Consider the following 12,788-nt stretch of genomic DNA (forward strand, 5'->3'; position numbering starts at 1 on the left):
CCTCCTATGTCTACCATTCCTACCTTTTGTTTGCCAAACTACTCTCCCCTGGCCAAAGGTATATCCTTTGATACCCCTTGGTTAAGCTTCTAATGTATTAAATTATTCAGAAATGAGAACCTTAACAGTGGCCTAAGACCACTGTTCCAAAATACACAAGGAATTTTTTATTTATGTGAGTCTTACTAATACATATAGATAGACAGATAGACAGATAGATAGATAGATAGATAGATAGATACATACATGTTTTTTAACACTCTCACTGCGTCCTTAAAAACTAGCACAGAAAAGATACATGTAACAAAAAATGGACCAAAGTGAGACTTTTGAGCAAGACAACTTCAGAAAGAGGAAAGTAGACAAAGCCAATAGCTTAACAAGAGAAACTGGAGTGTATAATTTCCAAACACACTGGACTTCCATCTGGTACTACAGACTTCATATGTTTCCCATGCAATGGACCTCAAAACACCTATTTACTTAGCATTAACAGCATGAACCATTTATAAGATGGCTCACACTCCAAAAAGTCAACAGGGAAATTTGCAGCATTCCAGACAGACCTTTCTGAAATCTTATTTGAATTTTTTAAATTCAAAGTCAGTCTGAATCTCACACTGTTCACAGTAAGCACTGTATAGTTTTACATGCATTCCCAAGGCTAATCAGGTTAAACTACCTGAAGACCTGAGTACTATTTATTTTCTGCTGAATATGTTTCCTAAAAATCATCACACTGTCTCCAGAGACTTTAAATGACAGTGGTAACCAGTTGTCTTAGGGATGACAAGAAGCAATTCTGCCCAAGCAGTTGTTCAAGAGAGACTCCCCAGGGAATTCTATTAAGAGTTTGTAACTGCATGCTTTAGCAAGCGCCTCCAACCATTGCCTCAGACTCACTTTTTGGAATATATGAGCACTTGAAATTACCTCATGATAAAACTGTCAAGGGATCATTTCGGCATTTTTTAATTGAAAGCAGGTCACCAAAAAAAAAAAAAGTCCATGTTGAGAACGCAAAAGCATTTGGCAGGGATATGACAAGTCATTCAAGCAACACTGATTGTTCAAATGATGCTTAAAAACTCAGTACTGTACTCAACTTAACTTAAGTACTTAACTTAACCCAGAAGAAGAGAAACTCTGCTCAGGTAACCTCTACGCATACTTCACAGTCACATCAAGACTGACTCCCGAACACAAAATATGTGCATATACCATGCTACTAACTGATCAATGGCTCCTCATCACAGGCTTAGAAAAATATAATGAAAAGCTAAATGACATCTGAAATAAATCAACTCTCATGGTCAATTTTTCAACAATTCCAGAAATAAGGCTTTGTTTTGGTGGGGATTGGTTTGGTTTTTTTGAGTTCAATTGGAAACATTTCAGCAACTGCACCACTGTTACACTGATGTGTTTCCATAGTGGCTCTCGGCAACTTCAGACAAGAAATGAGAAGGCTGAGATCACTTTCTTGCTTTACACGATACTGTAAGATGCAAGTCCTTACTGGGTCAGAAATCACATGGTGTATTAAGGGCTTAAGATTAATTCTGGAGATTTAAACTCCTGTTTTGATCATAAGCCATGAATGGAAACGGGCTACAGAAAAAACAAGTTTGATGAATCTGGCCCATGGAGTAACAGAACTTCTTAATCAAGGAAAAAATAGCGACTTAATTTAAGTGACAGATACGTTTTTACCATCCTGTCAAGTAGATCACGCCACTACCTTCTTTTGGGAATCTGACAAGAAATTACAATATTCGTTATTTTATATTAGAGGAGAATCTTTGCAGGGGTCCATGTAACTCCATTCATGTTGGCAATTTCTATATTAAAATGCCAGGAATAATCTGCTCCATTAAAGAATGGAATGAAATCCACTCTCTTTAGCCTGGTTTGAAGAGTTCTTTTTCTTCTTTCTGATATAGCTCAGATTTAAATGTAAACTGGCTATTAGGTGAGAACTCTGCTGTCCATTACCAATTCCTGAAAACTTCAACATGTTTTCATTTCCTTATAGTCAATACTAACACATTTTTCTATTGGGTATAAAAAGTAGTAAAAGCAAAAACAATATCCAAGCCAATCCCCCTCCTTCAGAATACTGCAGAGCATGCAGATGACATCCTATACTCAGGTAACGTATTTCACTAGATGATAGATGAAGAGAGATTTCATATGGTATGTAGGGATGCAATATTAATATCAAATACATTCCAACTCCCTTATCTAATCTAATGAGCCATTTAACAGTTGATCTATCAGGTCAAGTCTTTGAATCATTTTTGTGTCATGGGAGTAAAAGATGCCTAATATTTAAATAATCATATTTTTGACAAAGGTGAACCTGATCAGTAATAAAGATTGTTTCCAATCAATGATCTTCAAAAGGTCTCTTCTGTTTCTTTCCAGATGACTACACAAAACATCACAGTATATAAAATACCGTGGTCTAATCTCCTGCCACTTGTTTTCCTCTTTGCCATTATTTCTTGAGCTTTATGAGGTACTTTTGTAACTGTTTTGGGCCTAGAGAAGGCATGCCCTTGCTTTCATATGGAAACTGTTAGCACTTTCATCCTTCCACTGCCAGAACACACACACGCATAAAAGCTGGCACATTCTTCTCATCACAAAAGTTAAAAAAAAAAAAAAAAATCACAGCTGCAATATTAATAGCAAACATATTCTGGTTCATGTCTGGTTACACTCAGGTGAGCACTGATAAGTCATGTGTGAGGTTCTCATCCACAGCTCTGCCACTGCAGCACCAATCCCAACACGCCTCAGCCTGTTTTTAATGTTGTCATACAGCTCACTCCTTAACGGCTTCTTGCTGATCCATTCCTCTACAGTATTAATAATATACATCGCTTATTATAGTTGGCAATAGTTGGTAGATGCTTTTTCAGAAAAATAAATATATGGCTATTCATCTCCCCCAAGAATCTGTGACTTCAGTACAGATAGGCAAGTATGCCAAATTCTGCAGCAGCAGTTCCTCCAAATGATAACTTTCAGACGCCATTCCTGAATATTTGCAAAAGATGTGATTAAAAAATCAATCCTGATTAAGCTGTTTTGTATGTCCTCCTAAATGTTGTACTAGTGGCTCAGCAATATATATATATATAAATCAAAGTACCATGTTAAACAAAACTGTCTATATTGTGCAACTGTGTCCCAAATTAAAGTAGGGACCTCTATAAGCACCATCCTGGCCATCTGAGGAGGCACATACTCTGCCTGATTTTTGGCTGGTCTGTATCGCGTTTACTGCATGGTGAAATTACTATGAAAGCAACATTTACACCATTTTGAAGAGCAGACTAAGGTTAGACTTTAAAGCAATAATGCTGAGGCAATTCGTAATATCTTCCCTCCTAGCAGCTCTAGTACTGCAGTTCTTCACTACTTGCCACATTCAGGCAGTGTTTATGGAAAGCCACTGCAAACCTTTAAGAAGCAAGTGTCTGACCTACTCAGAGCACTTGCCTCCAAGTGCACAGTATTCCCAGCACAAAATTAAACACTGGGGACAGGCATGCCATGGCATTCACAGCAGGGCTTTACAGCACACTCAGTTACAGTGTGCTCAGCACAACAATATACCGAGAACAAAACACTTTAGCAAGAAACACTGAAGAACACAGAGCAAATGGCATGGTATCTTTGGACCATCACCAAAGGACCAGGTCTTCATAATACAAGGTAATATGCAAAAATAGAGCTTAACATAAACAGTAGGAATGGGAATGCGTTGCCAGACGTTAATGAAATGTTAACTTTCTTAGCTTGGGAAAATTTACTCATTACGACAAAGCCATTGCTTTGTAGCTTGATTCAACAGCAGAGAAGGATGCCTAAAGAATTCCTTATAGCTAGAAAGCATTTTATAGGTTCTTTATAAAAGTATTTTTTTAAACATGCCAGGTTCAAATCTAATGTGCAATCCTATGCATGTCTAATTAGTTTTGCATTCTTCCTCTTCTCACTTTCAAATTCTGGTCTCCTGGACAACCACACAGCAGCAGAAGAAATTTCCAGTAGCTCAGGACATTTTGCCAATTACTAAACCTGGTTAAAATGACCCTACGATAACAGGCATTATCATGTGTAGTAATCAGCTACAGGGAAGAAGCTTTGGCCTAAATGATCAATATTATTTCAAAAAGAACAATCAAGACTGCTGCCTCAAAATGCCACCACTGTACAGAGCTGTTGTAACTTTCCCTCCGTACCTTGGAACGGTGTACCTGAGATAAAGGGGTACAGCACAGCCGAGCTGCGCTCTGAGATCTCACTCTTCCTTTGGTGTAATTAGGGCGCATCATGGTCCATACCTCAGTTTCTGCACTCATAGCTTACAAGATAAATGCTCTAAAGCAGGAAACAGACATCAGTGGAAAACTACGCTGTGCAACTCGTGGTTTGCAAGTCTCTTTGATTTATATAGATGGGGTTGCAAAAGCTCCCCAAATCTGGGGTTTGCTCTTCTTGCAGTACCTCATTAACATCTTTAAAGAAAGCAGCTGCTTTTTCACATGCCACCGTGGGCCAAAATCAGCTGCCCGTCCTGATGTGAGAGACCAGATTCAAGCACTTTGCCTCTGTCCTGGGCCCCTGTAATGCGAGCAAGCTACAAGGGGATGGGGCACCACACTGGATGCTGCACTTGAAATGCCTGTCCTTCTGGCACAGAGAGCACCACTGTTCCTTTTTAAAAATCCCCTGATCTTAGCAAGGTTTGTTTTTCTAACTGATTCCCAGCAACCTCTTGGGGGTTCCAAGCCCAGAAAAGTAATTACCGCATTACTTTGGCCACAGACACAATATCAACCTTGTTAGACTTGGCCTGTGGAGACAGCCAAACACCTGCTGCTGCAGTATTTATTTGATAAGCTTCATGGTTCGCTAACATAAACCTGATACTGCTGACCTGCCAGAGGATGAAAAGGAGCCGGGGGAAAGGGCGGAGCAGGTAGGCGATCTCACGGCCCTCCAGCCCAGCAGCTCCCAGCCCTCGCTCCCATTTCTCTTCGCTTTCTTGTTCCCTGGTGAGAGCTTCAGAGAATTGGTTTTCTCCCTGCAGTTATGCAGGCAGATGTGGAAGGGGCTAGGATTCCCATGCCTTGTGACGGATTAACTGACAAGTGCGGGATCAATACGGGAATTGTTCTAGCTCTGGCTGCATCTGTAGCCTTCCAAAGCAGACAGAATAGCTGCACACACTCTCGTTGGCATGGTGGTGTGCGCACTGAAAGGCTGGCTTAATACCAAAGGCCATTAGTTAACAGCAAGGGGGGAAGGAAGGGCTGCAAATCAGTCAAATCAACAGATAGAAGGTTGGGGAGAAAAGCAGATGTAGAAAGAGAAACGTGATCTTTATTCCTCAAACGACCCAGTTTTCTTGTCTAGTATAAAAAAAAAGGAAAGTGGGGGTAGGGGAAAATGAAATAAGGTTTTGTTCCAAACAGGACAGTCTCTTCCAACGGATACTGCCAAGCAAAATTTGAGGAAAAAACAGAAGCGGCAGGGGATGTAGCAGGAAGAAGAAAATAATCTTCCCACCTACAGTGCTCGATATCAGGAAAGAAACTTATTCTTCTGATAGGCAAGCTTGTGTCTTTCTCAGCCTCACCTTTTTCTAGTCAGAAGGAATCAAAAATCAGACTTTTGAATCTAGAAAACCAGGAAGAGGTTTTCTAGATCTCCATTTCCACGTACCTGCTAGTTGTCGCTTATATGAAAACGGGTTGACCTCAAGACAGTATATTGTCTGGTGTACCTCTGTCTGTGTATGTTGATAATGCATCTTGGAGATCTACGGCGTGATTCACCCACTCAGGAGACAGTGACAAGCAGATGAATCACTTTGGATAACATCAGAGCCAGACCACACTTTTATACAAAACTTGGCAAAAATCTGAAGACTAAACCTCTGAACATGTGTGAAATTGTCTACACGAGTGTCGTCAATCTTATTTCACCTTGTTGCCCGGGCTTAGAACTTCAGGAACTTTATTTCCTGATGGAGAAAAAAAAAGAAAAAAATCAAATAATATGCTGCAAGACACTTTCTGTATAGATCTAACACAAATTAAAGCAAAAACCTCAAAAGAAAGCTTCTTTTGTGGAACCTCAATCCCAATTTTGCAGGTATGTGAAATTCAGATAACAAATGATAAAAATCTGAAGTTTTGGGCTAGTACCAGCATTCTACTTTTGTATTCACCCTTCACTGTACAGGACTCAACAGCATCAAAGCAAAATGCTAAGTACACTCAGAAAACCAGCATGACTGGATTCTCAGAGCTCTACTAACACAGCCAGCTGTTCTCCAATTTCTGCCTTTATTGACTAGCCTTCTTCTCTCTGAACAGTAAGAGACAGATTTTTCAGAACTAAATTAAGGAAGATAAATAAATAACCTGATAACATTAGGAGACTCTTGTGAAAATGGCTGCATGCAAGAAGACAGAGAGTGTCAGTGAATTTGACCCATGCTGGGAGGCCTATATTGCTTGGAAGCCTGTGGGTACAAAAGATCCACAAAGTGCTGCCCAGCATGAAATCTTGAGAACAATGCACAGGATATCCAGCTCTTGAAAAATGCACCAGAGTGAGCCATCTTAGTTTTCTTGAAAATTGCTGGTGACTGAAGCCAATAACTCCATTCCTCCTCCATCATTTTGCTTCAGGCTCTATGCCTATGTTCACCACCAGATTAAATGCAAACCGAAATAACTCCAAGTGTATTGTTTGCTCGCCAGGCAGTGGTGATAAGGAAGAACTCATGGCCTGTTCCCCAACAGCTGCTAGAGAGACCAGCAGCAAAACTCCCAGGCTTGGAGCTTTCTAGATGATAAAGCCATCTCATTTCAGAATTTCAGAAAGTATTAAGAAGCATCACAGGTAATGTATTGCAGTGACTATGAAGATCCTCCTGTAAAAAACCTATTGTATTTCAGGATGCTCCTCTGTATTATTCTGCCTTTTATTCCTAAACCTACTTTTCAGAGTGTGAGCAAGTGTACACCTTGTACAGCAGCTTCTGCCCAGAGTTTCCCCAGATCATTGTACATGCTGAAGCTCCCTGAAGGTTCTATGTTTCCCGGTAAAGTACTGGCAGACTGTTACACTAGCAGGAATAGTTCTAAAGAAAGTTGAACAGGTTTGATAGCAGCCAGGGTTACCTGCTGCTGGTTACCTTCTGAGAAGTGGCACCCAAGGAGCTTGACCTGGCAGGTGAGCAGAGCTCTCTGAAACCACCCTAAGTTTGGAGCACAGCAAGGCAAATGAGAAACAACACTGACGGCTGTACAGCTCACTCAGAGCATCCCCAGGAGAGCAGCCATATGCTGACAACGAACACTGAAGCTGAAAGGAACCAAAATTGTACAATAGCTTCTTAAAATAAATCCTCCCAATAGGCCATGCTTCCTGTTCTGTTAACAGCCACCAGCCCAGAGAGTGGAACTTACTGTGAGTCACATAAACGCACATGTGCTCAGGAGCACTGAGCTCTGGGTGCCTGGGCACGTGTGGCTGCACACGCTCCTGTGTGGTCAGCTACAGGGCCACGAGAAGAACACAAAAGCAGGATCTCTTTCTTGCTTGCTCTCTGCAGAGAACTTTATGTAGTTACAAACTGAAAAATTGTGAGCTTTTTCCTCTCTACAGGTAAATGTGAGCAAGTGTTACAGGCCCTTGATAGCACATGGGTATCTAGAGCTGAGCCTGGTACAGTTGCTCAGAAATAGCACATCACCTTTGCTGTGTCACATCTCTGGGAATCTCCAGGATCAAGACTTTATCACTGCACCATTTTATATGACAGGGAAGGATCAAATTGCACAGGGTCATGGTAGAATATCAAAATAATTTTTTTTTCATGGCGACTGACTACTACACTCTCAAATCTTTTCTCTCCTTCTCAAAAGCATATTTCTAGCTTTATGGTTGTGAAGACAACTTTCACATTGTGAACTGAGAGTAAGCAATGTAGCAAGTTGCCCAACTTTGCAAACACATTGAAAACAGGTTTATTGAAAATAACTTCCACATCATAACTTGATGCCTTGAAATGACTGTATGAACCCCACTCTTCTCCCCGCAATTTTTTGTTCAAACATATCTGGTTTCTTCAAGGTTTGAATTAATGGAAGAAAAAGACTGCGGCTTTTTGTTATGTCTTGGGTTAAAATCTGTTGAAACTGGTAGATCTAGCACTACATTTCCTTTCAAGCTAAATAAGGCTACAGTTAAATACCTCTTTGTTTAGTAATTGCTAAAAACAAAAGACTGTAAAAAAACACAGGCTATGCAAGCTCTGGACCTCACAAGGCAAGGGGGTTAATGGGAACAGATGCCCCAAATGTGGCTATCAGGGCAATGAGTAGTGCAGCTCTGCTCCTGAAAGTGCTGGGGATTACTATGGCATCTTTGTCAACATATGAAGCAGATCCTAACATGAGGCTTACTGTAAGCCAGTGTTAAGTACCTAATTTTTACTACATCCAACTAGTGTAATTATTTCTTTGCTATTTTGCTAGCTGTCACTAAAAGGAAGTGGAATAGTAAAAGCTTAAAACTGTCTGGGTTTGCGTTTTGGTTTGTTTTTTTTTTTTTTTGGGAGGGGAGGGTGTAGAAAATGTGAAGAACAGGTTTCCTCTTATAGAAAACCATCCAAAGCCAGCCAAAATTAGTTTACTCTTTCAGAATACTGATAGGCCTTATGAATAATCTCTGAAACCCATTAAACAGGTGAAAAGGACCTCACTTTCATCCTTTAACCACACCTTATCCTTGGCCCGGTCCTAGATGGTTAATTATTTCCAATGATGTCTGAATAAAGTTTTAACCGTCTCTGTTGGAGTCATCAGCATCTCACATGTGTAGGTGAGAGGGGAGGAAGTGATCAGTCTGAGCGTTAGACAAATAATGGACTTACAGACAGAACAAAAAGCAAAATAACAAAATAAAGTAGCTGAAAAGGACAGTAGACCAGTTCTCTTATAGCAGCATTTGAGGAAGGCCTAGAAGAAACCCGGACGCCTAACAGTATCCAAAAACCTTTGGGTCACTTTATTTCAGCTGTACAATGCCTTAAGTTTTGGCAAGGAAACGCCAAAACTATGGTCAGGAAATGATGAGAAGATTTCTAGTTCTTCACCTTGATATTCAAGTAGTCTCTCACAGCACCGGTACATCAAATCAAACTTGATTTATCCTTTAAAAAAATAAGTCTAATTCCCAGAAGCTCAGCAGCACCTCTGGCCTGTTTTCAGAGGATTGTGGCACATGGGAGGTTGACTGGGTGCTGAGGGGGCAGTACAGCACATGTTCAGGAGAAGGAAGGACTGCATGAGAATCCCATGGAAAAACCATGTCACACTCAACCTAGTCTCCAGATGGCCTGTTATAAATATGAGAAATTATTTAAGTCACGTAAAGTATAAGGGACTATGTGTTCATTTAAACCTTTGCTTGAATTGAGTCATAAAGCAGGAAAGCCATGAAAATGCAAAATGGACTTTGGAAAAATATACCCAGATAAGGATATACAAGGCTGTCTTGAAAACTGTGAAATACCTGGATTATCTGCGTATGTATATATGGCCTTTAACACTGTAGAAATGGAGCATCCTACATGTAATACTGAACACTTCAGTATCTCTGTAAATTAGAAAAGAAGATGGAAAACAGGACATGGAGAAATTCCGTTGTCCACTATTATACAAAACTGGCAGGAATTAGCAGTTGAAGACAGGTATCTTCAGACCTCAGTCTTAAAACCTTATTTCATTTTATATTATTCATTCCTAGGACACAGTTAAAAGAGCAACGAACAATTGATGCTGATTGTTGTGGCTTATTTGCCAGTCAGAGATAGATGTGTGCCCTGCATACACTCATTTACCGTAACAAATATTTGCACATGGGACTGAAGCACTGGGAAACCATACACCCACAGATATTGTCTCAGTCAATCCTTCCTTTCAAGGCTCAGTTCCACTCCCTCCTCCATCTCAGTCCTCCATTAATCTCGTCATTTGCCTTTTAGTTTTGCTTCGATTACAAGTTATTGCCACTAAGTACATGAAAGCTGTAACCAAAAACTGTCTGTGCCTAACATAATCGCTCAAATAATTTCCAGCTAATGATTTACTGTTTGCTTCACTTCCCTACCCACTGTCTGCTTTTTTTAGAGCAAAGACATAATTTCTTGCGTGTAGTTAAAGGACTACACACACCAATGAGACTAAGAATGCAATTAAAAAGATCGAATGCCGAAGAAGACATTTGAATATTTTCCCTTCAGCAGAGAACAGTATGTTGCTACTTCAGTGGCATAAGGTTGCTATGCTCAGAAGAAACTAAGAACTGTCTTCTGAGAGGGCCACGCCAGTGGAAGTACTTTTGGCTCAACATGCCCATGTGTCTGCCGATCTGATTCTTCAACGAGACAATTCACTGTCTGTTTCTGGGGAGAGAATGAATGGAGGAGTTAGATCAATTATCTGAAAGTCTTCAGGATACACTTTGACAGATGATGAAAGGACTCTAATATGTAATTGAAATATCCTGTACCAAAATACTCACTTAAAACCTCAGCTGATTACACACAGGTCTGAGCTATCTCAGAACTTCAGAACAGGAATTGAGTTGTTTATCAGTGAAAGCCAAACTTCTAAAAAGCTGGCTGCCCACTACAGAGCCTTTGTGTTGGGTAAATTAGCTTCAGGAAGAGAATCGAAATGAATTAAAACCACATGGAGATCCTCTCCCTTTACCCCTCTTTTCCCCTTTCCTTTCACTATATGAATCCCTCACCAGGAGACAGGGGCCAGTTCAGTCTAATTTAGTCCAGTGTTTTTGTTTCCTGAAGTCTCAGACTTGGGCCGAGTCCATTAATAGGCTGCAGCTGATTTTAATCTAGATGAACTCAAGACTTCTCTCTTCTTTGGTTTAAAAAAGATTACAAATTGTGTGTTATATAAATAGAGCAAAAAGGGAAAAAAAGAACCAGAATGAGTAAAAAATCTGCTCTCCATTAGCTGACCTGCTGAACAAGCCCGTGATTCAAATAAAGATGAGAAATGAGGGTTGTGGGGGGAAAAATACACAAGTAAAAGCCCTAGTGATACAGCACCCAGACACACTGGTAAGAGGAGATGCAGTAATGTCTGATAGCTACCATTAAAGACAGAAGAGATATTAATGAGACTTCAAAGGTGGCAAACCAGATGTCTCAAAGACTGTTCTGATAGTTTGCAGCACCCCTTCCCAGTTAAACTTAAAATCACTTTCATTAGCAACTATGACCTCTTTGTATCTTATGTCTCTCTGGTAGCTAAGGTGGAATAAGTTGGTCTTAGACTTGCTCCGTGTAGATACTTGTGGGTATAAAAAATGCCATGATACACAGGTGGACTTACTCAAGTGGGATCTGTACAAAGGGGTGTTGAACCAAGACAGAGTTGCTTCAGATCAGTGCTGAGGTACATTGGGAGAACAAGCGTTAAAGATGATATATTGCTATGTTATCCTCTAAATAACCAGTTCTGGGTTCCTCAGGGCAAGTGAAAGAAGAAACAAAGCCCATGCCAATGGGATGCAAAATTATTTCTCCTTTTGTCCAGAAAACCTATTCTAGATTAGCTCTAACAAGTATCAAAAAGAAAAGGCAAACTAGTCTGCTACAACAGGTAAACAGGAGAATTATTTTTGTTATTAATATGATATGACAGCTCAGAGGCTTTAGCACAATAGTCTTCTCACCATGGTAAAGGGTGACAGAAGAAAATCATATCCCCGTAGTGCTGTTTCTCGTGACTGCAGTTGTAGATGACTGTCAGCAGGGCTGTCAGCATTGCTGTACACCAGGACTAATACGATTATGGTCAAAACGCTTTTGCCTTATTGCTATCAAACCACTCCGTGTAGACATCTTTGTTTCTTCCCCTCCTGTCACACAGAAGGAAGGAGAGCTGGATACATCATCCTCTTCAATCTCAGAAAGGGCAATTTCTTCATTGTCTTTCTGAACTGCCTACACTTACTGTTGTTCACTTCTCAGCATAGCGTGTTTTCTGCGTACTTCACCCTAGACCAACATTCTGTGTTCTCAGCTCCAGATGTTCCGATCAGTTTTCTTTATTAATTTCCTTGTGTGTTGATTTTCTTAAAGAACACATTTAAACACTCAGAGAACACAGGACACTGGATGGCTCAAGACTGCATGAATCCATGATTTTTTAAATAATTGCAATAAGCTGCAAATGCGACACATTTTTCTTGATGCTCAACCCCAGCGCTGATGCATTAAAAGCTTCCCTTCAGAGGAATCTCATACACAACTGCTCTATTTAAAAATGGCCACTGCTGCTGAGGAGTAGAGCCAAACATGAAAGGACTATAAATACCGAGTAGAGTGTAACTACTCACAGCACCCTGCAGTCACACTCTTGGTGGAGCAGCAGACAGCAGCCGTTTGGAAGGAGAGATCTTTATAGAGTCGTCTGTAAAATATTTCTGGTTTTTTACTCCACCTGAAAAATATACGTAAAAACCGCTTTCCGTTCATAAGAAAAAAAGTTTTTAATAACCTTTGTGCAAGATTTTCAGTGAGCTGCACTGACAAGCAGAAGATCCCAAGAAGCTGGAGTCTTGAGGTCATTATGATAACTCAAACATCTCAAAATAGCATTTGATTCCTCAGAGAATCAATTTTAGAAGTCCAGAAAGTTTTCCTCTGCTTGCTAATGCTG

At 40.3% G+C, this 12,788-nt stretch overlaps 1 protein-coding gene across 11 annotated transcripts in view; it reads right to left on the reverse strand.

The window, feature by feature from the left end:
• RAD51B (RAD51 paralog B) overlaps window positions 1-12,788 on the reverse strand; it is a 400,284-nt gene that overhangs the window by 105,394 nt on the left and 282,102 nt on the right. For 3 of the 11 annotated variants that reach the window (XR_011739354.1, XR_011739356.1, XR_011739355.1), the window contains exons 11-12: window positions 12,466-12,569; window positions 5,743-6,043 (exon numbers count right to left, since the gene is read on the reverse strand). The exons of 6 other annotated variants lie outside the window; for them this stretch is intronic. Coding sequence is in view for 1 of the 5 variants with exons in the window: in XM_071809293.1 (XP_071665394.1) it covers window positions 12,478-12,569 (92 nt within the window). In the remaining 4 variants the exon portion in view is untranslated. The remainder of the gene's footprint in view (window positions 1-5,742; window positions 6,044-12,465; window positions 12,570-12,788) is intronic. 2 more of the 11 variants (XR_011739359.1, XM_071809293.1) reach the window with 2 other exon arrangements.

The sequence above is a fragment of the Patagioenas fasciata genome, chromosome 5 (genome assembly GCF_037038585.1).
Source record: "Patagioenas fasciata isolate bPatFas1 chromosome 5, bPatFas1.hap1, whole genome shotgun sequence".
Taxonomy (NCBI): domain Eukaryota; kingdom Metazoa; phylum Chordata; class Aves; order Columbiformes; family Columbidae; genus Patagioenas; species Patagioenas fasciata.